General features: G+C 32.1%; 3 protein-coding genes across 5 annotated transcripts; 1 reads left to right on the forward strand and 2 right to left on the reverse strand.

Annotated features, from left to right (window-relative positions):
* The first annotated feature begins 2349 nt into the window (after positions 1 to 2349).
* On the forward strand, positions 2350 to 17481 carry LOC128163700 (G2/M phase-specific E3 ubiquitin-protein ligase-like). 3 transcript variants are annotated; one of them, XM_052827345.1, is made up of 13 exons: positions 2350 to 2564; positions 5163 to 5274; positions 5530 to 5984; positions 6273 to 6326; positions 8076 to 8168; positions 10201 to 10257; positions 12315 to 12380; positions 12518 to 12567; positions 13130 to 13419; positions 14071 to 14252; positions 14699 to 14868; positions 15980 to 16197; positions 16663 to 17481. In XM_052827345.1, the coding sequence occupies exons 1-13, from the start codon at positions 2487 to 2489 to the stop codon at positions 16917 to 16919; spliced, it is 2082 nt and encodes a 693-aa protein (XP_052683305.1). In that variant the 5' UTR covers positions 2350 to 2486; the 3' UTR covers positions 16920 to 17481. The 3 variants fall into 3 exon arrangements, with proteins under 3 accessions (XP_052683305.1, XP_052683306.1, XP_052683307.1); XM_052827346.1 differs by having other exon boundaries at positions 16019 to 16197; XM_052827347.1 differs by lacking the exons at positions 5163 to 5274; positions 5530 to 5984.
* A 1912-nt stretch (positions 17482 to 19393) lies between these two features.
* Positions 19394 to 21166, reverse strand: LOC128163708 (uncharacterized). Its single transcript, XM_052827355.1, has 4 exons — positions 21066 to 21166; positions 20832 to 20944; positions 19923 to 20078; positions 19394 to 19528 (listed from the first exon to the last, which is right to left on the reverse strand). Exons 1-4 carry the CDS (start codon positions 21111 to 21113, stop codon positions 19519 to 19521), a joined length of 327 nt encoding a protein of 108 aa, XP_052683315.1. The 5' UTR covers positions 21114 to 21166; the 3' UTR covers positions 19394 to 19518.
* A 21-nt stretch (positions 21167 to 21187) lies between these two features.
* Positions 21188 to 24310, reverse strand: LOC128162333 (uncharacterized). Its single transcript, XM_052825477.1, has 6 exons — positions 23926 to 24310; positions 23676 to 23766; positions 23230 to 23317; positions 22628 to 22710; positions 22272 to 22437; positions 21188 to 21241 (listed from the first exon to the last, which is right to left on the reverse strand). The coding sequence occupies exons 1-6, from the start codon at positions 23981 to 23983 to the stop codon at positions 21188 to 21190; spliced, it is 540 nt and encodes a 179-aa protein (XP_052681437.1). The 5' UTR covers positions 23984 to 24310.
* Positions 24311 to 27780: the final 3470 nt, after the last annotated feature.

Here is a 27780-nt window from a genome sequence, read left to right on the forward strand (position 1 = left end):
ATTTCAAATTTGCAAGGCTAGTAGTTTCCAGCATGTATATTCTATACAGCTATAGATGCAATTTTGACTTACTCTGTTGGTGGCACATATCTTTGATTTGCTGAAGCACTACTTATTGGAGAGGAATTCAGTCCTTCTTATGTACATCGTAGAAACTCAGGATATGTCTTATGTCTGTTTCCTAAAACGATTGAAGAATGCTTAATAAAATCAAGAAATATTAGGTAACGTCTTGTTTGTTAATAAACACAACATTGAGGTGTTTTATGTTCGTTTTCTGTTAAGGGAATCAATATTAAAAACACAATATACAACGTTAATGCAATATTTACTTTTATATTGTTTTGTAAATCTGGTTTAGAAAGTTTGGTGAAAGCTACTCAAGATGATTGTAATGTTATTTTCTCCCCACTTTTTTTCTTTGCAGTAACATTACTTTATATATAGAGTATTATTTTTACAATTTTGAAACGAGATTGAGAATATTAAAAAAAAATATGATTGAAATGGTACGCCCGTAGCTCTGCTCTTTACGTCATTTCCGCTTATGGTGACTCCATCGACAAAACCATTAAAAGATAAAGGGGAGCAATATTTACACAAAAATACACTGATCCTCTGCTATGGAACTGAACATCAATAGTGTACATGAAAACTCATGTCGAGTTATAGATCACTTATCAAATTTAAAAGAAATGCTTACCAGTTCAAAATGAACCGTGCAATGATATTTTTGTTTGTGTCTTTAATACAATAAAACCGTATATCTATGAATAAAATTCCTTAGGAAGAAAATGTCATAACGATTAAGAGAGCGTTAGTTTATCTACAAATATATTTTATAAAACATGCACACATACATCAATACTAGAATTATATTTGTTCACATTCTACCACATCCAACTATTGACTTATGTCCACAACAGTCGACTTTTAATTGCCATTCAGAGAAATGTGGTTTAAGATGGTATGGGAAACCTTCATGCTTTGACGCACTATCAATACAAACAAGCGTTATTATAAAAATATTTTTTTTTCCAAAATTGTCATTTAAGGTCAGATGACACGTTGATCGAGCACCCTTTTTGTATCTCCTAGTGATAAAGAGTTCCAATTAAAGAAATTCTAATTTTAATCGAAATTGGTTCCAAAAATCATATCTAATTATGCCCTCTCTGTACCCTTCTACGATTGGAAATAAATTTGTCATTTCAATTAGATTACATAAAAAAACGCATACTCTAGTACCTCACACAAATGCCTGGTAAAGTACTCTAATTTTTTTAAGTAGTAGTAAGTCAATAACAAATTCCCGGAAAAAGTTTTTATATAAATTTAAGGAACGTGTCGTCTAACCCTATTAGCGTAGCGCAGTTAGTTAAAGGTTTCTCTAAAAATTCATGGATCATGCGTTCAAATCCCGCTTGGGATTTTAAAATGTTTACCTTTCCAAAAAATTTTACAACGTAAACGGTAAAATATTGTGAAATTTGGAAATTCTAATTCGGTGAAAGTATTTTAATTATAATGTACTTTAATCCACATTAATAAAGACATATGTTCCATTCCTCTTAAAAAGGTCAAAAATCATTTTTCCAATTTTCATATTAACACTGCTCCAATAAGGCATTTTTAATAGGCAACCATAATTTGAGTGTCATTCATTTTGTTATAAGCGAGCTAAAGAGCTTGAAATTCTTTGCTTTGAAAACAAAGCGTTTGTTAACATTTTAAATGTTGAAAAAATTCCAGTAATAGATCTAAAATGAATGATTTAAACGTAAAGAACTGTCTATAAATGCTAAAAATGAATAAAAAGATAAACAAATCAGCTTGAAAAAGTTTTTTTACTGGTAATTTGAACCTATGTAAACAAAAACAGGACACGAGCCTTGTTCACCCCTGCGAATGTGTTCGGAATGTTTTTTTTATCGTTGCTAAGCATGTAATAAATCCAGAGGTGCTCGAATGAAAGTTCACGAGACTTCACCGAGATTTGTTCAGTTCCTGTGAAATTTCGAGCGGAAGTATAAGTGTTCGGATTATATTCTCAAAATATGGTGTCCGGATAGGGCCATCTGCGTTAGCGCGACATCGCGTTCAGATAAACGAGACATCGCGCTAACACACAACACGCCGTCGCGCTAACGCAACTTTGCACAACACGCCGTCGCGCTAACACACAACACGCCGTCGCGCTAACGCAACTTTGCACAACGCGCCGTCGCGCTAACACACAACACGCCGTCGCGCTAACGCAACTTTGCACAACACGCCGTCGCGCTAACACACAACACGCCGTCGCGCTAACACAACTTTGCATTACACGCCGTCGCGCTAACACACAACACGCCGTCGCGCTAACACAACTTTGCACAACACGCCGTCGCGCTAACACAACTTTGCACAACACGCCGTCGCGCTAACGCAACTTTGCAAGTTTCACAGTCTAGTAGGAAGTCGTGTCCGGAAATATAAGACTGCGCATGCTTAACCATATAATGGATGAAATTCTGGATGAGATTGGTCTTGGGAATCTTAAAGGGCTATTCGAGGACCACAAGGTAATAAAGCCGGTTAAATGTATAATTGTTATAGGCAAAATGTGTGCAAATTTTACTGACAATTTTTAAGTCTGTCCAGTCATTGAACTATTTGTATTTGATGAGGGAGCGTGGTCCGCTCATAAGGGGGATGCTTACATGTGTAAGAAAGCTAAAACTTTATATAGGCCTAACGTTAATTGAAATTTTATATCGCTTTCCGATCAAATCTCTAACATAATGAAACATAATTTATAAGCCTTCGCTGGGGCCAAAAGTTTGCCCCATTCCCATTTGCTTAAATTATACTGCTCAGACAGCCTCACTGACAGTACAGTTCCTGTTAACTTTTATGAGTGAAAAATGATTATGTGTCAATGAAGATATCTTAGATATTTTCCCTTTTATCGATTTCAACTGTATTTCTTTAACAGGTGTGTGTATTTTTATCAAAAATCATCAAAAAGTGATGGAAGCAATAACATTGGACAGACTTTAGTGCTCAGACAGCCTCAGTTTAGTAACAATAATGACTAGGCCTAACCGTACGTTAGGCATCCCCCCCCTCCATTTCACGGTATAATTTTCTTGGAAAAATAAAAAAATATGAAATAGTATATTATCCATACTTTATTTGTTTAAAATCACTCTAAAAACAACTGTAAATAGTAAATAAGCCAACTTTCAATCCGAATTTCCCCTGTCATATGCGAATACATGTCATCAATCATTAAACAGGGTAGACTTTAGTTAAACATTAACTGGCAAGATTGGTATATAGCTCACATCATTTCCATATGTTACAGTCAAAACACATTGAGATTGCGTGGCAATGAAATGGGCAGCTGAACAGTACAATATGAAACGGATGTGTGAGAATTTTTTTTTTTACATATATTGGATTAACTAATTGAAATTCATTTTGGTTCCGGTTGTTATAAGTTGATTGTTATTCTCATAGACATAGCTGCAAATCAGTATAGCTAATGCAGACAGAATTGTTTTATCGGGAAGATAAATAATTAGATTTCAGATTTAATACTTTACTTTGCAACGTAATATAATAAATAAGAATAAATATACCCATTTGTGTAAATGAAATTATATATAGTTATGGATTTAATTTCACTCAACTTTATAGCTTTTTTCGACAGCATATCAATATAAATATTATAGTTCTGTATATAGATAATATGTACAATCAAATCTTTACAGAGCAACTTACAAGAAAATTAATTTGATATCATTAGATAAATGACCAAAGTTTTGATAAAATTTATTGAAATTGGTAGATTGTATGGCAATCTCAAGAGCATATGGCTCAGTCACCAGGTCATGGGCATTAGTCCAGTAATCGAAAGGTTGCTGGTTCAAACCCCACTGTGGTCACTTGATGTTGTGCACTTAGACAAGGCACTTTATCTACATTGTCTCGTCCACCCAGCTGAAATTAGGTATTGAATTACTCTGGAGGTAATTTACATGTACCTGCGATGGACTGGTGTCCCATGCAGGGGGGAGTCAATTACTCTCATCCGCTTAGCACCACGGGATAATCACTGCATGGCCCTATGTGCCTTCATGGCAAGGAAAAAGATTTAACTCAACATTGCAACCTAAAATCGGATGATTTTGAACTTTATAGGCCTATATTGCAATAACTGTAATTTTTGCATATATTCTATTTAACTTAACTGATATATATGTCATTGATATATTTCTCAATCACATTAATTAAAATTTTACTAAATAATAATCAATTCAAAAAGCTGATCGAAGTGGGTTGAAAGTTAACTTCCTTAGAATCCTATCTGTAATTTCAATCCAATTAAATGTCCCTTAAGGCATATTAACTGTTTTTACTGTAAAAGATATAGAAATGACCTAGGCTGTATATTTCCAATCTTTCTTCTTCAATCATTCATGACCTTGTAATTGATCTTCAAGTTAAAAGGTATAATCAAAAGAATTTATAGAAAAATCTTTGTAATGCATATAAGTTTATGCTTTAGTTTCATTTGATCATTAATAATTATGGTAATTTAAAACATGTGTACAGAATTTTTTATGATTCGGGTTCGGAGTGCACTAGGAGACATTTGCTTTAATTAATGTAATGCTCTCAGAATGCTTTTTATAGGAATTGCAGTAATATACAACAAAGTGATCAAATTTTAAGGTGACACAGTTATCAAAAGTAATTATTTAAAAAGGTGATCATGTGATTCAGATCTGTTCCTATATTAATAATGATAAACATTTTACATTTCTCTTGAAATTGTCAATTGCAAGTAAATGTTCATACACTGTTAGTATTATATTGAGTTGATAAGTCATAATTTAACATAAATATATCTTTTTTGAAGTAAATGACACAAGAAGACTAGAAAGTGAATAAAATATTGTACATTTAAATATTCTGGATACTTGTGGATGTTATTAAACTTTTTGACAAATTTTATAAAATGCAGACAATTTGATATTAATTAATGTATGTCAGTGTAAATAACTCTTTTTTCAAAGATGAAGTAAAGTAACGTGGAGGATGCTCTTATTTTTATGTGTCTGTTCAGACAAAAATTAATGTGGAAATTTCATGAAATTGTTTTGGATTTTCAGGTTGGGCCTAAGGAAGTAGTAAACCTGACTGATGCCGAGTTTGAAAAGCTGGGAGTTGTAAATTTTGGGGATAGGGCGCGCCTTAGAAACCGTTGCCGAACAGTTATGAAATGTACGTATATATATAGATGTTAGATATTATACTCAAGCATTTAAAACTTAAATCTTTATTTTTGCAGAACTATAACTCACTCTTGTATAATGAGAAGATGTGATATATAAATATATATGTGTGTGTGTATGTGTGACTACGTGTGAGTGTGTGGGAATTAATATAATTAGAAATGAACCTTGTACTTTATTCTTGTTATTTGCTTAGATCAATGCTGTATTAAGTTATTGTAACTATTTTGAATTGTTATTGTAGTGCCAGACTCTCCTACACTAATTAAATTACGAGAATTGAGTTCTCGTAGAACTTTCCAAAAGAGACAATCGGCAAGATCAAGGGTTTCAACCAGCAGACGGGTACATGTAGGCTGGATGAATAAAAAACGAAAAAATTCAGTATATTCAAGGGTTACTGGAGGAAAGGAAGTAATTGACATAGAGAAAAACACAACGTTACCAGAAATGCTCGAAAAAATTTTGGAGCTGTATTTTCCTGATGGGGAAAATAAGAATCAAGGGCCTTTAACAGATTACATGTATTACATTGGAAATTATGCTGGTGCAAAGATAAAAGACGTTTTGAGTAATGGAGACCCCTTCACCTTGGAAGGCTATTACAGTGAAATCCGAACATACCCAATAAGATTGTACCTATATACTTCATGTAAATCAATAGGGGATGAAGATCCTATCATCAGTGAAAAATCAACAGTAAGTGAATTTAGAGACGCATTTAGTTATTTATGATTTTTAAATATAAAATGATGAAAGTGGGCGAACATGTCCTTATGAAATTAACTTTTTGATAGGTCAAATTTAGCTGCAGGTCTGTTTTTTCGTGCGCCGTAAATTGCAGTTTTTTACTATGGGAGGCACCGTAGCTCCTAGGTCGTCAATCCAAATCTTTTTTAGACCAGGAGCTACATACCTGCAGCTAAGGTCAAATCCCAATGACAAGTTTTTCAATTTTTTCTACCATTTAAGTTATTTCTTATTCAGGGAGAACCTCAGAAGAAAATCAAATTCAGTAAAGAAAATGATGAAAAAGTTCAGGTAGCATATAATTTGTTCAGCTATTTAATTTTAATGCAACATGTGCAAATTGACTCTCTAGCCATGCAAATGTGTTGTGCAGTTTGTTTGACCTGCGCTGAAAGCTCAAGTGAGCTTTTCTGATCAAAATTTGTCAATTGTCTGTCGTTGGTGTTGGCATTGTTGTTGTAAACTTTTCACATTTTCATCTTCTTCTCCAGAACCACCAGGCAAATTTCAACCAAACTAGGCACAAAACATCACTGGGTGAAGGGGATTCATTGAAATGAAGGGCCACATCCTCTTTAAAGGGGAGATAATTTAAAATGATTGAAAATTTGTTGGCATTTTTCAAAAATCTTCTTCTCAAAAACTATTAGGCCAGAAAAGCTGTAACTTGTATGGAAGCATCCTCAGGTAGTGTAGATTCAAGTTTGTTCAAATCATGGTCACCAAAGGTAGGGTGGGGTCACAAGGGGGGAGGGCTTAATTTTTAAATAGGAATATATAGAGAAAATCTTTAAAAATCTTCATTAAGAAAAAACCTATAAGGCCAGAAAAGCTCAAATTTGTGTGGAGGCATCCTCAAATAGTGTAGATTCAAGTTTGTTTAAATCATGGTCCGCAGGGGTAGGACGAGGCCATAATGGTACGGTGGGATAAATTTTTACATAGGAATTTATGGAGAAAATCTTTAAAAAAAATATTCTGGGAAAGTTTTCAGTCCAAAAAGCAGTAACTTGTTTGTAAGCACAGGTTGTGCAGATTAAAGTTTGACCAAACCATGATTCCCTAGAGAAAAGTTGGACCACAAGTGGAGGGGGGATTATATAGGAATAGAGAAAAATCTTCTTACATGTACAACTACAAAAGGGGCTTGGTATTTACCACATAAATATGTGGATAAAAATTGGCAGATTTAAAAAAAAATTGAGCAAGATCTACTCTACTTAGTTGTTAAGATATTTTGATTTTGATACTGTAATGCTAATTTGATCAGAGTTAAGGCTATATTGTTGCTCAGGTGAGCGATGTGGCCCCTGGGCCTCTTGTTTTTACCTTTATTCCTTAAGAATGGATTCTTGTCATATATTTCTTGCGTTCACCATTTTTTGTTGCCAGATTTTTGATTTTTTAAATGCAGGTCATAAATTAAGGTTCCTTCACACAACTTGATAAATGTTATCAAAACAAATATACCGGTTTGTAAAATGGAAAGATATAATATTCCTTTATGCATACAACTTGAAAATAAAAGAAAAAAATCATTTATTTTTTTTTTGTTGTGAAAAATGTGAAATTGAAAAACTTAGTGCAAGTCAACTAAAAAAAAGCTAAAATATTTATTAAAAAGCTCCTGCTGGACTTGAACCCAGTACCTGCAGATTGGCAGTCAGATGACTTACATACTGAGCTACAAAGTAAGACACTCAAATTGATCAATATTTTAGCCAGAACAATACTTTGAATTTGCTATGTTGTGATGTACTTGCAAAAAAGTACTGGTCACAGGGTGTGGAGGAACCTTAAGACAATGTATAATATTTTGGCATAAAAAAGTTTGGTGTAATCAGCCTTGATTTTCTACCAATGTCATTTGAAAGTCACTCCTATAAATATAAGTACTTTAACATCTAGAAAAGTGTTTAATTTTATGCATATGCATAAATTCCTAGGTCTGAACAAAAATTCACCACAAGACTTAATTGATCTTAATTATTTAATTTAAATATGGAATGAAAAGTTATAAATTAACTAATATTAATATAGGATGCAAGTGATGATGACTTTGAACCACTGCCAAAACTTGTTCTGAAAAAGTCCAAGAAAAGGAAACCATCTGGTGACGTTCGAGACAAAAAGGTGTGTTTTACTGAAGAACATTATCATTGACAAAACCGGTATATACTTCTAAAGAGTTGGATGGACATCACCATTTTAAAACCATATATTCAGAATTCTAACCTCCAGGAAAAGAAACACTTTTTATGTATAATACAAAAATACAGGAAAATATTCAAATTTAAAGCTTATAATAATTCTTTACTAAATTTTAATAGCAAGTTAATTTAATAGAAAAATCACAATCAAAATGTTTAAATTGATCAAATTGTTTGAATTATTTGACCATCCAACCTCCTTAGATGTAAATGCCGGTAATTTTGTTTAAATAACTCTTGTAGCTCAACTTAATTAATTTTGGGGAGCTTAAGGTTGTCCGCTCCTCAGCCCTAATTAAAGTATGTTGATCATCTTTAATAAAACTGTTATTTATCCTTCATATGTTATGTATGATAAAATAGAAAGAAATGTATTTGTTGTATCCAGACATTTTACAAACTTAATATAACAAATTTTCTAGGTTGGATATACCATTAAAAATACAAAAGGTTCATTGGCAGAGAATAAAGGTTAAAAGTTTACATGATGCATAGAAGGCTTGATTTACCCATGCACAATCTTTATATTGTGGATATTTAGTGAGTCATGTCCTCTGCGATACCACTGAGCCATGGCTTTGTTGACTGTGTAGGTATATAAAACATGCAAGTTTTTCCATATAAAAACAAAATTTATTGTATGAACAAACAATTTCCAGATATTTTAGAGTTATCGAACATAGCTTAGGGGCGGATAACGTGATGATGCGAAGTACACTGGGCATTTGGTATCAGCACAGTTTAATTTTTTGGAGCTAGACTATTTCCATACCTTAGTACGCCATACATAGATCAGAGCTAGATTATAGACGCTGATGCATCTTAAGTTTCATAGAATAAGTCAATCATGATTTAGATAATGAGCCATTTTTATCCAATATTTTCTTAATAAATAACCAGGTTAACCATTTTGGATTAGATTAAACTTATGGAGCAAGCTAGAGTACAATATGCAAACCTAAAGCACTTATTGGGGTAAAACTTAAATTTTATAAAGATATGTCCTGAACATATGCTTACATAGCACTTAAAGCTGATTGGTCCGATTATTTGGTTATCACAGTATCAAATAATTTTCCATACAAAGCAATTATCTTAGAAAGTTATAGACTTTCTCCTATTTAAACCAGCAGAATCGGTCTCCTTTAAAAGTTAAAAATATTCAAAGTACAGTGTAAATGAAATAAATTCTGTTTGGGAAAACGAATAAACAAACCAAAATGCATCATGGGAATGTTTAGAAAAGGGAACTGTTTGGTTACGTCATCCGAATGATTGGGTAATTATTCAACCCGCATGGTATGCAAACTTATAAACAAAGCAAACTTCAGAAACTTGTAAACAAAGCAAACTTCAGAAATATTAGCAAACAAAATAAACAGGTTAAAAATAATTTTAATTTGCCGGAACATTACAACCTTTACTTATAGCGATGTCAAAGTCGTAATACAACCATACCCGTACGTCTCGACGTCAGGGGCGAATTGAAACATGAGGCGAAATAATGTGATACCCTTTTATGTTAACAAATTTTGTACATATTTTCTTTTTTATTGAAATTTGGCCAGGAAAACTACTGTAATGCCTATTATTGTACACATACTTAGCATAAACATCGTTTAAAAGCGTGCACAAAATTTGACATAAATCGGAGCAAGCAGCTTTAAGATTTATATACCTATGCAACTTGTATGTATGTGGTGAAAATTAGTTATTTTATTAGAAATATTTTGAAATGTCATGCAAATAATGCAAAATAAATGTGTTAAAAAGAAGCATCACTAATCAGAGTCATTTAGTCAATCATTCCTCATCACATATATAATTACATGCTTTTATACATGAATGCACCTCCCACAATTAATATCTGAGCATTTCTTACATTTGAATCATCTCACATGTATTATATTTTATTAGGTCGTCACTAAAATTTTAATTTGTGTATTAACTTACAGGTTGAAGAATTGGATCAGCCCCAATGTTCTCATGAGGCAGATTTAAGAACCCCAACGGTAAGAAATATTTATTAAAAGAATATTTTACAGACACAATTAACATACGGTAAATATTTTCAGCTACTAGCTGGCATTTAAGTTGATAAAGAACATTTTCTGAAAGAACTGGGTACGCTAAGTATAACATATCGGCCCTGTTGAAATGTGAAAAATCAAACACATGCCATTGATATCTTTAATATGTTCGCCGGAATAATTCATTTAGGACATCTAATGTATGAAAATAACTTTTGTTTGCTAAAATTCACGTGCGTTTGGTAATTGTAAAATCCGAAACCGGACCTTGTTTACGGATTTTGTAACATATATGGGTTTTTGTAATGTTTGATTTGATATTTCTATAAGGCTGCATCTGAGTACATGTACCAAAATTTCAGAATAGGACAATTTTAGACTGCTTATTAACATAAAAACGGAAAAAATTATGTACAAGATTGTGGCCACTTTCGTTTTTTGTTATTTTCTATTTTCAAGATGAACAAAAATAGATGTTTTCATTGATCAGCTAAAACGTAAGATGAGTTTCTTTAATATGACAACGCCTAAATAAATACTTAAAAGTAAAAATCGACTTAAGTTGACAAATGATTTAAATTTAAGAAAAATAAAACTGTTCCATGAAGAAATTGGAGTATTTTTATTAGTTTATTAGTCCTTAGAAACAATGTATTTAAATTACTCACAATTACATACCGTGTATTGCAGATAAAATGGTCAACATTGTTTTGTAGTAAAAACAAATATACAATTATATTGATGTCATGATGGATACAAGAAGAAATATTATTTAAAAAACCTCAACATTTCTTATAATTTAATTGCTATTTAATGAACATGAAGTTATCTGTGTGCCCTTGTACTCTACATAAATGACGTAACAAGTGTAAACAAATGACGTCATAAAGTAGCTGAGAGAGAGAGTTTGTAGACACATTTAAAATTTCAAAACCGCTTTATTATCAAATCAGAAGTCAGATTCAAGACACGATATTTGTGTAGTCATCTTTATATTTGGTACAACGTTATCAGATATTTATACTAGTAAATCAGACATTGAATGTTTGCAATCCTGTTGAAGTAATTAAATCAACTAAAAAAACTATTTTCACAAGAAAAAATAATAGTGATCATATTGCTATGTGCATTGTGGGCAAGTTTATATAAGATTATAGGAGTTGACAGTGTTGCTGATTTCTATATAATCACCGATAAATCTGGAGTGGGAAAAAATACCCTTTCAATTTTTCAAAAATCCGTCAAACTATAGATAATGTAATCGTGCAGTTTTTAATTTTTACCTCAACTAAAAAGCTCTTACAGTAACTTTGAAAGCAAGATGTTCATATGCATCAAACATTTAAATTGATTTGTTTATTATCATGCTTTTAGATAAAAAAAAAAAAATCAACTACCCGGTACATTGATTTTAAATACAGTTTGCCCATCGTCTCTGTACGTTAATCTTGTACATTGAGCGTTGACAGGGGTGCAACCGAAACTTGCGTAACACGACCTCTGGTGAGAGAATGCAAACTATTATGATGATAATGTATAAAATTATATAACATGAAACAAAATTAATTTCTTACTGCAAAAGGCAAAGAAGTAATGGATAAAATATGTCTTTTTTACATTATACCAGCACATCCTTTCAGTAATTATTATTTGAAGAACGTTTTCAATACATTTCATGATGTCATGACATTATTGGTTAACTGAATAGCTATAAACAATGATATGTTTAGATAACTTTTATATGAAAACCGTAGAAGATATTTTCAAAAATCAAACTGTTTTGAAACTGGTTAATTCCCCAAATATTTCACTTAAAATTTCATTAACTTTGAAAACAGGGCCGATTTTGCTGTTTATCGTACCCAGTTCTTAGAAATTATATTGTAGCTTATTAATTTTTCATTGTTGATTTTAATTTTGCATCTACTATATCCATATTAATATATTGATCTTTCCAGTTTGATATGTCATCGTTTGCTCATTATTATTATTAAATTATGAGTTTATTACATTATTTGATATGTGTTCAATTTTTACAGACAGAAGAACTGGATTGCAAAAGTTTACCAGAAATACATGTACCATCTGATTCAGGAACCCCAACAGTAATTAATTTATAAATGAAATAATAATTTCAAGATACTATAGCTGAATTGCTACATTTATATATATGCACTAAACCAATCATTAATTAATAATGTTTTTAATAATGAGTATTACATTGGTTTTTGTTTTTTTTTAGGTCATTTTCAAAAGAGATGCCACTGATAATGTTTTACCCCAGAGTAATACGTAAGTAGACCTGTCATACCGGTAAATACTAACTTAATATTGTCATTTTCAGGTTCCATGGTTCCATCTCAGCATAGACCTGAAAAATGTAGCATTTTCAAAATATCAGGGTTTTTTTTTTTAATTCTTTTTATATATACATAACCATAATCCTGTGGGGTTTTTTTTGTTGCTTGTCAAGATTGCTGATAAGTTTAGCGCCCCCCCCCCACTTTCAATTTGCTTCCAACACCACTGAATATTAATAATTGGCTGCCTAAGTAATGGTTCTACCTATGTACATGTAGCAATACTCTTAGAATACTTGTTTATCATTAGGGGCTTTAACATATTCCATACCATTTCAACATGAGATAACCCTTTAACTAATAAATATCATAAAAATTTATTTTATGATCTTTAGCAGTGCACACAAGTCTTTAAATACAGCAATTCTCAATTTTACAAAAATATTGATGGTGAGGTACATGTACTTTATTTGGATACATGTTAATTAATATTCACACATGACAGGTATTTGTGACATTGAAAAACTGGTCTATTTTTCTGTATTCTATTTCAGGAATGTAACAGCTGAAGAAATTCTTAGACAACTCAGAGAGAATATAAAAACTGATGGGAAAAAAAATGTGATTAACGTAGATAGAAACAATGTATTGGGCACAAAAGAATCATTTAAAAGAGAAAAATTCATGGCTGAACATCCATTATTTGTACGATTCTCAGGGGAAAAGGGAATTGATGATGGGGGTCCATCAAGGGAATTTATGAGAATTATAATACAAGCAGTGTCAGAGTCTTCTATTTTCGAAGGCGAGTCCAGAAGAAAGATGCTTTTGCAAAACCTGCTAGGTAATTTAATTTTGATATTTCATTTTTAGCTCACCTGCGCTGAAAGCTCAAGTGAGCTTTTGATTATAGTCATATTTTATCTGTTGTTTGTCTGTATAAATTTTTAAAATTTTTTTACTTCCTTTCAAAAACCATGACCAATTTCAACCAAACCTAACACAAAGCATCCTTGTGAAGGGGGTTCAATTTTTTAAAATAAGGACCATGTCCTCTTATATGGGGAGATAATTAGTAAATGATATTTTCTTTGAAATTTTATAAAATCTTCTGAAGACCATTTGGCCAGGAATGTTGAAACTTATCATTACTTATGTGTAATCATCTTCAGGGAGTGTAGATTCAAGTTTGATTTCAACAGTTTAGAATCTACACTACATAAGAATGCTTCCACATAAGTTCTAACTTTCTTGGCCAAATACCATGCAGGTATGGTTTTTAATTAGAAGATTTTTAAAGATTTTCCCAAAGATTTCAAGAGTACAGGTAGTTGGAAATTGTTGCTCAGGTGAGCATGGCCTCTTGGCCTCTTGTTAAAAATGACTTGCTGAGGCAACTGAGTGTTTTGTTTCAATTGTAACCATATTACTTGTGCTGCTCAGGTGATCAATGCGGCCACTGGACTTCTTATTTCTTTCATTTTTCTTATTTAAGCTGAAGAGAATGGTGATTATGAAACATATGGGAAAATAATAGCCTATTGCTTGGTTCATGGTGGACCAGCACCCACCTTTATGTCAGAGTTTTTGTTTGGGCTTTTAGCCTATGGTCCTGATTCAGCAGACCCTACCATTGATGACATTGTTGATGATGAATATAAACAACAAGTTCAGAAGGTATTTTTAATAGATGAAAGCCAAATGATTACATGTATAATATTATTATATTTTATGCCCCATTTGATAAAAAGGTGTATAATATTTTGCACCTGTTGGTCTTTTGGTCAGTATATATATGCAGGTTGATTGGTTAATTTATCAATTAATATCCTGTCTTAAAAACCATTTGCTGGACAGCCATCAATCTTGGTACTAAGGTACATGTATCCCCAGAGGAGTAGGAGATTCCTACTTAATTTGAGGTCACAATGTCAATGTTCATACTATATTCTGGACATTATAAGGAATTTTAAGATATTGTCTGCTAATTTTCTGTAGAAAAAAACCCCTTATAGCATGTCTGTTCAATAGCTTGTGAAAATATTGACCCTTTTAACTTCAATATTACTAATTAGGAGTAGGGGGAGTATATATGTTTCTTACAGATTTTTTCTTTGTTTCAGATTGAAATATCTACAGATATTTCGTCTTTTTTTGATGCTGTGGATCCAATGAGACCCCTTTTGGATTATATTGGTGCTCTTCCATTGGCAGTACCAAAAAAGAAAAATGAGCTTGTGCATGCTTTATGTAGACACATTGCTGTCACAAGGATTGAGAAGTCACTTAAACAGTGAGTTGACATAATGTTGAATAGCTTTGTAACTCACCTGTGCAAGGTGAAAATCAGGAAATATCAAAAATAGAATACTCAAGTTATTGAATCTCATAAAAGCAGTGCTTTAAGGTCAGACGACACGTTCCTCAATTTTATATTTTTTCCAGGAATATGTAATTGATTTACTACTACTTTGACAACTTTTCTTACAAAAAGTATACCTTACCTGAATAAGGCATTTCTGCAAGATGCTAGAGTATGCAATTTCCTATACAATCTTCTTGAAAATACACTTGAATTGCTGATACAAAAATATTTGGCATATAGGGAAAATTCACTATGTTGGAGCTCCACCTCGGCCGGGGCTTGAACTAAAGACCTATGGAATCTACTCTCCTAGCAGTGAGTGGCCACCGCTCTAACCACTCGGCCATCTTAGGCATGTACATATCAAAAAATAAAATTTTAATCATTATAAAAATGATTATAAATAATAATAATAATTTTGTTGGAATTCTTTATTAAGAGGAGAATATACAAAAAGATGCTCGAGGAACGTGTCTGACCTTAACAAGAATCATTGATACATGTAGTTGTAAATGACAAATTGAATAGTTTTGAATGGAGTGGGAATGTGAATTTTATTAGATTTGTGAAGTAAATTTTATATAGGAAAATTAGGTTTTAGTTGTTTACATTATTAGGATAAATAATGAGATTGTGTTAAATAGATTGGAAAAAACATACCAATTTACCTTTCTGGTACTGCCGATGTGATAACTCAAGTAAATGATTACTTGTAGACAACTCTTAATTAAGAGCATATGTTAGTGCTACTACACTCCATTCTTATTTTAACCAATTAAAAATTTAACTTTATTATGTGTGCAAAGTGTAATTGTAGGTCTCCAAAAAAGTCCCACTGCATACTATAGATTAAAAAGATATTTAAAATATATGACTGTATACTAGTAGTTTTTGCATAATTTTTTCTCACCAATAATCAATGTAAAATTAATGGTCTAGATAAACCAAGGATTAGTTGTATCGTATCTTTCGTCAATTACAGAAAATTTATCAGAAATGAAACATAAACTTATAATGTCCACAAAAACTTGTTTTACAGGTTCACTAAAGGTCTAAAATGCCTTGGTGTACTTGACAGGATCAGAAATTATCCTGATGCCATGAGAGGGCTCTTTGTCCATAAAAGTGATCTTGTTGTTGATGCGGTGGAAATGGACAACATGTTTGTTGTTGAATTTTCTGAGGAAGGCAGTAACAAATATATTAATGAATTAAGAATACAGACTTACTGGAGAGATTATTTACTTGAAATAGAAGGTATCTGGTATCTATTATCTTACAATTCAGACTTTTTGTGCGAGATTGTATGCATAAATGTGAATTATTAATTAATAATTAAGGGTCCTCGATCAACACCTTTGTGAAAATATTTTCAAATTGTCATGAACTTATTTAATCTTTTAAGATATGCATATACATGTATGTATGAAATTGAAAAATTACTGAAAAAAATGCAACATATAAACATGTATTAAATTACAAACATGACTTTCAAAAGCATTTATCAGTTCATACATGTATAAACAAACTCTAAATCTGTGAGTCAGTAGTCTCAATGCCAAATCAACAGAGCTTTGAAATTAGACATGACGTAAATTATATCAGTAAATATAAATCTCACATTGCTTATATGTACCATTATAGGTATGAAAATTTAAAAAAAGAAGAAAAAAAGTTATGATTTCTGTCTTTGTAGCTGCATGTATTTTTTTTATTTTGTAGATACACCTGACAAATTCAAATCCATCTTGGTATTTGTAACTGGTTTGGATTCGGTCCCCCCTTTAATAGGGTTTTCTCCACCACTGAAATTGAAGTTTCGTCATCCAGAAGCAGATGAAAACTTCAGTGTTTTTGCTACCCCTTACGCAAACACATGCTTCAACACTTTGAGCATTCCTGTCACCGAAACATACAATGCATTCAAAGAAGTCATGGACAATGCACTAGATTTGGGATGTTTATTTACAGATCATTAAGAGATGTTGGGTGATATATATTCCCATGTATAATTCACAGATTAGAGTTAAGATACTAACAATATAAGAGCACGCTAGTGCATGCATGCATGCAAGTATAATTGAATTTGTATTTACCGGTAGATTTATAAAGAGAAAGCAGTGTATAAATATAAGTAAAAAAATTTACTTATTTACATAAGGAAGCTTACTATTTGCATGAATTGTTACATGGAAATTTTAATGGCACCTTTGTACTTGTGATTTTATGGTATTTGCTGGGCCTTTAATTGACAGTCACTAAAATGATAAAGTTAATTTGTTTAGATAAAAGCTAGGGAATGTCAATGGGCCTTAATTTTATTTTTAGTTTGTGATCATTTTTTTTGTTTGTTTGTATTTTTGCAAATGTTAATTTGCACTTAGAGAGGGGAGCAAAATTCTTACTCAGTTGAATGATGTAGCAAACATTTTAAATTGCATGTATAATTTTCAATATGATTTATTTTGTTACAATTTTTAAGATTCATATGTACTGAGAAACAGGAGCATTTTTACATTAATGGGTGCCAATAATATTGCATTGAACAATAAAATTTTTAAACTTTTAAGCCCAAATATTTCTTCTTTGAAAAAATTGTATTGATGAACATATAATGCAATTTTAGAAATATTCCATTTTCAACCTTTACCATTTCATAAGAATGAGTTGCAGTTCTCAAATCAATAGATTTGATCGTGCCATGATCGAAATTATCACCTCATAATATTGAAAGAATGATTCCTTATTACTTATACTTAAATAGTTTTCAGCAAATGTAGATTAAATATTTGAATATAAATAAGCAAACCCCATTGCGCCACAAGTTTAGATCATTTGATTTTATTGGACTGTATGGTACAAAACTGATACGTAGTGTTATCACAGGCAAAGACACTGTAAAATGTAAATATTTCAACTTCAAAGCAGGGACCTAGGCTAGCTTATTGTTCAATTGACATAGATATCTACTACCTAGGGGCTAGGTGAGTGGCTACTTAGAGGAAATTTAAAATTAGGCTTTAGTTATTTACATTACAACATGTTTTCCAAGATGAAAGCCTTATTTCTAATGTAAACAAATATTCCAAATAAATTGCTGAACATCTCAGAGTAGGAGACATTGTTATGACAACCTGTCTTTGAATTGTTTTCAAATCTTAATAACTTAATTGGAAATTGTCATCTGACAAAGTCGGTGTGTGTGGTCTTAAACTAAGATGGCCTGTAGAATGACTTGAAATGCATGGTTCATGCCAGGGTTTAATTCCACAATATTCCCCTTCCTTTCAAAGAACTAGGTACAGTTTCAGTCATACTGTGGTTTCATTGATATTCAAGGGTATCAATTTTCGTGGATAAAGCGAGAATCACAGTTTCAAGGATACCTATAGATATTCATGGCCAATGACCCTATCAATACAAAATGTTAATAGAAATTGCACTTCAATGAACATTTAATTTCGTGGATCAATTTAACAATGAAATCCACGAAAATTGGTATTCAACGAATATTAATAAAACCACAGTATTTGGCCCTGTTTTTTAAAAGTCCGCAGCTGTTGCCCACGATGAAACTCGCATAATAAATTTATCATGTGATATCATAATATATACTAATTTCGCTGTGAGCGATGGCTGCGGACACATTTTCGTCTTCAAATAACTCTGAGAAAATGTGCAGTTTTTTATCATTTTTGACCAAATCTTAGAAATATGCCAAAGTGTTGAAGTCATAATTATTTTTTGAAACAAGATAAAAGTGTATAATTTGATATTTTACATACACACATGTTCAAGATGGCATATGTGTAATTTTATAAGATTTAAACAACTTTTGAATTTTAGGGCAAATATTGAAGGAAACTGTACCTTCTTCTTTATTTATACTGTTTACTAGATCATGATATGTACATAAAACAGTTAATACTCTTCAGGGTTAATATGTACATGACCCAGACTGGGTTAAGATTTCTTTGGGGTTGTATATAGACTTGCAATGAGAAAGATACGACAGTCAAGTACATGTAGGCTTCGCTGTCAAATTAATTAGTACATGTACGTGGTTGAACACTAGACTAAAGATGCAGGGGAGATAAGTTGGTACATAACTGGAAACTTAAAGGCCAAGAGCAATTGTAAATAATTTTAAGTTGATTTTGGAAATTTAAATCATCCTGTACTGACCTTCCATCATCTACATTAAAAATAAGTTTCCTTAATTTGTTAACTTTATTCCAATAAGTTTATTTTGATAATTTTATTTAAATGAATGCAACTTTCTGAAAACATACTTGTATGCTCAATTTACAAAGAATGATATTGTATAACTTTTTTTCATATCATTACATGTATTTGTACATGGTGTTCATCAGCAATCTTGTTCATGCATTAAAGTAAGATACGAGCCATTCATACAATGCAAGTGCTTCACTATGATTTGTTGGCAACAACAGCGAATTTTCAAACATAATGTTTTTACATTCCTCTTCAAATTCTGGCAAACACCCAAAAGCACTTTGATAAATGCAAAATTCTTCAGCTGCATCCACATCAGCCATATCTATCTCCATTTTGAAATCATGTGTACCTGAAAAATTAAAAACTTCATTGTGATTGTAGATCCCCTCTTCCCAAATGAGTTTTATCATTGGTTTGTAGATTTTGCCAGTTTTTGGTACTTATAAAGCTCTGAGGCACATTTATTTAATGTGCAATTAAACTTAGGATAAGTTGTATATAAAAAGCTCTGGGGATTAAGCTTGGAAATAAACACTTTTATATGCTTGATAATGATGTTTAGATATAGAATCTACCTTACAAAAACATTTTTAAATGCCTGCTTTGATTTTTTAGTTCAAATTTTTAAAAAGTGAATTCAGTGTTATAACTGGCAAGAATAGTGTTTTTAAAAGACTTATCCTTGGTTCAAAATTGATACTTCTCCCCAACCAAAATATAACTAATAATAATAGTTTCTTTACTTGCCGTATAACTCTGGAAGATAATACATCAAGTCTGGTTTTCCACCAGGCAATTCAGCAGACTTTGTGTGTCGAATTCTGTGTTGATTCCACTCCTGAGCACACCTATTAAGATCATCCTGCACACGTTTTGTGAAGCAAAATCGTAGACATTCCCTGTATTTGTTGCGAAAGAGAAAAAGCAGTGGGTTTTTTTTATTCAGCAGTTTTAAAAAATTGTTTCCCTACCGAAGATGCTCAACATTGATTTGAGGCATCCTTCTATCCCTTCAATTTATGGATAGGGCCATTTAGGCAACACACCCAAAATGAATAAGAATTATTTCATGTTTGTTTAAAAGTTAATTCCCAATTTTATTAGTTGCAATAATGTAACCCTCTCCAATTTTTTATATCTTAAATTTCTTTCCACCAAAAGAATAATTGGGAGAGGAAAGGCTACATTATTGAAGCTACATTTAAAAAAAAAGTTAATTCTTAAACTGATGAGTTTCTAAACCTTGCAATGCTCATGGTGTGACTGAGACATATAAAAGCTAGAAAAGAGACAGGAAAGCTTATACATGTACCATAATATGTCTTGTTAAAAGAAGAATGAAAAGTAGTATAAATTGGGCAAAACTGCATGTGACATTAACCTAATCTTAAAAGAAGTATGTAGATCCTAACCAATTTACATTTATTGGACAAAAACAATACAATAATTCAGTAATTAATCCAGAGACATTGAATTTGAGCTAGTAGCCTCATTCTCTTTATCACAAAATGTTTAATGATACTGCCACAGGCAGTCTACATTTCATCCATCAAAATGTGTTGGTAGTATTAAATGACACAGCTCCTAGTGTAAAAATGTATGTACCAGTGTATCAGCTAGATCTACATCTATTACTTTGTGCAATAACTTACAGCTGAACATGGTCCGAGGTAGAAAACTTTCCCATGTGCTCCAAATTGCTGAAAAATTCAATCCAGAATTGTCCACCACCTTGTTTGTTGGACAACCACCATCGTTCGATTCTCTGAAGGGAAACAGTCAGGAATAATAAACTGTAGCAAAACATTATTTTTTATTTCTAGTTTTAATTCATAATACTGCAATTGTAATGTATGTAAAATTTATTTGGACATTATTTGTTATACTTGATTTGAAGGTGATGATCCTGTAAGAAAACTTTTCTCTCCAGCCATATCATCATCATGATACCACCGAAAAGCCCTTTGAATATCAGCGATGATGCAGTTTTCTGTTCTTTCATCTGATCTTATACACCTTGGAACTCCTGTAATTCATCCAAAGGATTAGACAAAATAATCACCTATAAGTTACATATAATTTTACAATTTAATTCAGATGAAGCCGGACCATTGCATTTACAGATGTCTTTCTACTAGGAGGAAGTCATGGCATTAAAAATAATAGACTTGAAATATTTAATACTATGCACATATGATAATGTATTGGATTTCGTATAGCTTTGAAAAACTTCACTGAGAAGAAGAATTCATTAAGAATTCATCATCATGATTATTTTGCCCTTAAACCTTAGTTCTCAACTGAGATCACATATTCAAATTTAAGTTCAGCTACAGTTACTAGTTATCCAAAAGCAATTTAAAAAGCTAATCCAGTTTTTTTTTAACTCAAATGATAAATAAAATTTATAACCAACAATTTGATTTGTTGTAGAGCTCTAATTTTATATAAACTTAATTAAAAATGTTTCAAGAACTGATCAAATCAGTTCTAAGATTATGGAAGACTTTACCTCTCAATTCTCTTAAGAAATCCAAAAAATATGAGGCGATCACCTTGGGATCATTGTTTGATCTGCCTACTCTTAGCCACAACACACGTCGAGAAAATCTTTTCAAAAAATAAAAAGCACAATCATGTATTCATGCCAGGAAAGATTTTAGACTAAAATTAAATATGACATTATAATTAGTTCATGTTTAAATTAATCTTTTTATGAAACTGAATTATTTCAAATAATCAAACCATTATGAATATATCAGATTTTGTCAGAGAGAGGGTTTTTCCTTAAAGTATAAACAATGTGTGTTTGAGAAATACTCTCCAATTAACTGGTTTAATATGTAGCCAAATCATATTTGGGCAAAAGCGATCTTTGACCTTGACAATGAACCCATAATACATGTGACCCTAATCTAACTTTTAAAAAAAATTATACATAGACTGCAAGACATGTTTCAGTTGTGAAGAAGTTTAAAGACATAATTTCTGGGCATAAAACTGTTTCATTTACATATATTAAATTATCATTTGACTACGTATATATATTACATAACTGACACAGCAACACATACATGTATATACCCGCAAACGCATCCATGAATTGCGAAACCGAATCTTTTAAGCTTATCATATCCATCGACATGCAATAGATAATTAGGGCCTTTGTTATGATATACTCTTCTCTTTAGACGCCTCTGTTTTCTTTCCAAAACACCAATAGGGTCCAGTTCCTTTTGAATGGCCAAAACCTGTTCTCTTAATGATTCAATATATAATGCCATTGATCAAAACATACTAGTATTTCACAATTCACAAGTATGTTAATATCTATTAAAGTTTTTCAATAAATTGCATTACTCAGTTATATGTATTATTGTTTTCATACAGTATATTTTGTTCCTTATTGCCTACTACCCTTTTCTGGCATGATGTACAAATACCCAACCTTGAAACCACGAGTCCATGTGACAAAAGACGACGCTGTAGTCCACGACATCCAAGAGAAGAACCACTTCCATTTAATTCCTCCTAATTTAAAAATAAATGTAGTTTGAAATAAATATTTTATTATCAATACATATGAATAAAATATAGTTATGTCATTGTATAAGGATATATGCTAACATGCATGTAACACATTAATAAATCTACCAATTGATTACTTTACCTTAAATATTTAAATAATTCATAAATTCAACAATTATTTATTCATGTAATTTAACTAAATGCAATTGTACATTTTAAAATTTCTTTGTTTTGGTAATATTCAAAGCACCTGACATGAATTTGTAACATGTTTTAATAAGTAGTGTATATTTTTGTGAATGAATAATTTGACCTTAAATTTGATCTTGTTTTAATTTTATTCACAACAAAATAATTAGCACTTTTGTTATTATAACTAATAACAGAACAGTTATTAAAGATATAATTTACATGAGCTCCATGTAGTAGTTCAAATTATGGTAATAAAAGAAAGGAAAATATATAAAAAGGACCTTTAAGATTTATATATTTTATTTTGGATTATTTGAAATAACGTTTTACCATGATAGCATAAGATGCCTCAACAGTGTTTTGCAGCATTCGTCTTCTTAGTCCCATCATCGCCAATATTCTTTTCAGATGTCTTATACTGGGTGCCAAAAAAATCTGGTATATATTTTGTTTCTACTATGATATTAATTAATTGTGCTTATACACATTATAAAAATCATTAAGCAAGCTATTGAAAACACTATAGCTATCAGTACCTATGGCTGTTATTTGCTGTGCAGCAATAAATTATATCTTACATCCAGTGGATGTAGGCTTATTGATGCCTGTGCACTTTTTAAAAGAGAATACATGTGCATATCACCTGCAGCAATATTTGTTACTTGGCTCTAAAAATGATATTTTGGTTGGGACTTTCATAATCAATTTATAGTAAATACGGGAAATGCCATGAAACAATGTTCAACATAATTATACTGATCAATCTATATATTTACCTGATAACTATTTCATGTCGTAAAAGCAGGATACCACAAATCTCTAGATTTGTGTACCCACCGTAGAAATAGTCTCGAATGAGGTCTTCTCCTTTATCAACAAAAAAATTAATAGTTTGTAAAAATTACAAATATGACAGAAGAAAATATATTATATAGGGCATATTGAGAGAAAATTCGGTCTCTAAAATTTTTTCATTTGATTAATGAAACCTTTTTAAAAAGATAAATATCAAAAGTTTATATTAACGAGTAACGTCTTCCCTGTGATTGCCTTCTGTCAAAGACGAATATCCCATTGGGTTCATTCTGCATTCTAAAAGTGATGAACACGTTAATTGCAATCAGCATGCGCAGTCTTATATTTCCGGACACGACTTCCTAATAGACTGTGAAACTTGCAAAGTTGCGTTAGCGCGACGGCGTGTTGTGCAAAGTTGTGTTAGCGCGACGGCGTGTTGTGCAAAGTTGTGTTAGCGCGACGGCGTGTTGTGTGTTAGCGCGACGGCGTGTTGTGTGTTAGCGCGACGGCGTGTTATGCAAAGTTGTGTTAGCGCGACGGCGTGTTGTGTGTTAGCGCGACGGCGTGTTGTGCAAAGTTGCGTTAGCGCGACGGCGTGTTGTGTGTTAGCGCGGCGGCGTGTTGTGCAAAGTTGCGTTAGCGCGACGGCGTGTTGTGTGTTAGCGCGACGGCGTGTTGTGCAAAGTTGCATTAGCGCGACGGCGTGTTGTGCAAAGTTGCGTTAGCGCGACGGCGTGTTGTGTGTTAGCGCGATGTCTCGTTTATCTGAACGCGATGTCGCGCTAACGCAAATGGCCCTATCCGGACACCATATCAAAATACGTAAGTACTGGTCGGTTTTCATATCGTATCCTACTTCGGTTTATGTTAAAACATGAAATTCTTTTAATAAGTTCGTCTTATTTCACCATTGGGTGAACACAGTCAATCGTTTTTGCTTTCTTCGGGATCGGTGGGCGTTACCTTTTGCAATGCTATTGTTCAATGACAGGCGTAAAACTTTTCATCCAGAAGAGAAATTTTACCACCTGTTTGAAATCGATTGTAATTGTATTTTTGAAGTTTAGTTACAGATGACAATTTTATTATGCAGATAAAACATTCACAAAAGTATGGCACGCCATTATGGTCTTTAAAGTAATTTACATATTTTTTCTATGTATGAAGTAAGGTTCTATATTTTCCTATTTAGTAATTTGTTATTTCTATCTGTTGTAGTTTTTTACCAATATTATTCACGACGGCAACGTTTTCCACACAAAATAAACTATGAAACCCGTGTGACTTTTGTTTGCGTTGTGCGTTGTGCAAGGTTAGCTATCTGCCTGCACCAGGCAGAATAACCATGAATATGAGTCACATAAAAACAAAACATCAAACATAAGCATGCAAAAGCTAAACATTAACTAATATATTTACAGAGAACAAAACATTAGATGAACAAATCAAAGCTAGTGCAAAATGATTGGTATTCATAAAATTGTATAAGTGTTCATTGTTGGCCCTCCTCTCTAGCGTTGAAACATGTTTTAGAAAACGACATAATCGGTCTAGCAGTTGTAATGTTTTTAGGATTGACAAGTTCCTTAATGAGATTGATATTTGCATATGTGTCCATATTTAATATAACATTATTATTCAATCTACATACATATTTTGAACAATACTTTAATTATAATTAATTCAACACTGTCAGTCGGTTGTAGCAATAAGTAACTGAGAGCAGGAAACCGTTGGTGATTTAGCCGGGAGGTTAAGGATATCCCAACCCTCATTAAATTTTCCTTACATATAATCTTTTAAACAATAAAATGCTTTCTTTGGTGATTCATTCGGGATATGAAGGTAGCGACATTGCAGAAAAAATACATATCCCGCGTTAGCGGGTTATGTAAATTTTTTCTGCAATGATCGCTACCTTCATTACCCGAATGAATCATCAAAGAAAGCATTTTATTGTTTATATTAACATCTTTCTTTTAGCCAATTGATAAATTGATTATGAAAAGTAAGTAAAATTCACTAAATTACTGTTAATGTACGTAAGTACGTTAACTAAAAGAAACAGCCAAATCGTCTCCTGTGAGACTTTGAGGCTGACGTCGTCATGATTATTTCGTGCAGTGCGTGATTTTTCCTAGGTAGTTGTAGGTCTCGACCAATCGATAAACTGGGCGTGTCAAGTTTGGCCCTGTCACTTTCTTGTCAGTTTCAGCCGCTGTAGATTTCGACCAATCAATAAACGGGCGTGTAGATTTCATTCTGGCTGTTTCTATATAGCTATGAATTCACTAAAGTTTCCGTAAGAAATAGAGGGAATAATACTTGGTAGATGTAAATATTTATTTATAAATACTCATTTAATGTGGAAATCTCCCATAAGATTGACATAGACCCACATCCCTTAGAATAAGAACATTAAAAAAATAATCCTACCCGTGTAATTATTAGGGTCTTCCGTTTTCAACGGAAGACCCTCTTGTTATTCTATTGTTTTTTTAGGGTCTTCCGTTTTCAACGGAAGACCCTTTTGTTTTTCTACGGTTTCTTTTTTTAGGGTCTTCCGTTTTCAACGGAAGACCCTCTTGTTATTCTATTGTTTCTTTTTCATTATTATTATTTTTCTTTTTCTTTATTTTTCTGACTTTTTCAAAGCTTAATATGTCAAAAAGTTTTCAACAGATTTACATGAAACTTTCAGGGATTATGAAGCATTATTGTGCCTCAAAGTTTTTAAAATTTTCAACTACAACGTCACTTCCGTTTTTACGTTACGTCAATTTTTAAATTTTAAAAAAGTAATTTTGTCCAGGGCGTTTTTCAAAAACGGTTCAAGATAAAGACTTGGAATTTTCTGTGTTGAAGCAATGATCGTTTTTATTTGGACATAAGACTGGAAATTAGTTTCCGTCACTTCCGGTCTACACCGGAAGTGTTTTAAATTTTCGAATTTTCGAATTTTTCGTTTTAATTTAAAATGTTTACGAGGTTTGTAGAGTTTGTTATGCTGAACACGAATCTGAAATCCGTTTGAAAATCGGACGATGCATTACAGAGATATCGGGGGTTAAAAATTGATTTTTCCGGAAATTTTGATTCCGCGTCCTTGGTTTAAAAAATAGCGTAATGTTCAAAGTAAAATTAACTCGTACCAAAAATAATTGCTAAGTCGTACCTGAACACATTCGGATTTTTTTTTGTTCAGTTGTTCTTAAAATCGGAAAGTTTTTTATTAAGTCGTACTTATATTCATTCGTATTTTGTTAAGTCGTACCAGGAATATTCGATTTTTTTCATCTTTTTATTTTAGTTACTCTTGTCATTGGTTTAAGAGTTCTGCTTCTTACAGGAACCTCCAGCTTTACTTCCGACATTAAAGGAAGACCCACTCGTTGCTTTGCAACGAGCTTTGCTCTAGTTTCTTATTCTTATTATTATTATTAAGGTCTTCCGTTTCCAACGGAAGACCTTATTGTTTTCGTACTGTTTCTTATTAGGGTTTTCCGTTTTTCAACGGAAAACCCTTCTGTTATTCTACTGTTTCTTATTATTATTTTTTTTTTTTTCCCGCAAATTTTGTGCACGAGATTTCTCGAAAGTTTGTTGTCTGATTGCTATGAAACTTTCAGGGTACGTAGATGATATTAATATCTCTAGACGTTTTTTTTCAAAATTTTAAAATTCACTTCCGGTTATGAGTTATTGCCCTTTAATTGAAAATTGGGGGGTCTTTTGTCCAGAGTTGATCTCGGGAACTACAGATGATAGATGCATGAAATTTGGCGAAATTGTCGGTAACATTTTATAGTTTTGCTGGCATGAAAATTTTGGTAATTTCTTTGTTAGTTTTTGAGCTATTTGTCGCCAAAGTTTAAGATTTTTTTGGGGCTGAAATTTTGTTGCTTTTTGTGTAATAACCTTTAAACTAAAAATATTTTGTTAATACATATAGAACAAAAGTTGTATAGAATAACGAGAGCTTTCATTTAAAATTAAGAAAAAAGGGCTGGCCCCTATAATTAGGGGTCAGTAGCTCATGCACGTATTTTTCTGATAGCAAAAATCGTTATCATTTTATGAAAA

The sequence above is a fragment of the Crassostrea angulata genome, chromosome 9 (assembly GCF_025612915.1).
Source record: "Crassostrea angulata isolate pt1a10 chromosome 9, ASM2561291v2, whole genome shotgun sequence".
Classification (NCBI taxonomy): Eukaryota; Metazoa; Mollusca; class Bivalvia; order Ostreida; family Ostreidae; genus Magallana; species Magallana angulata.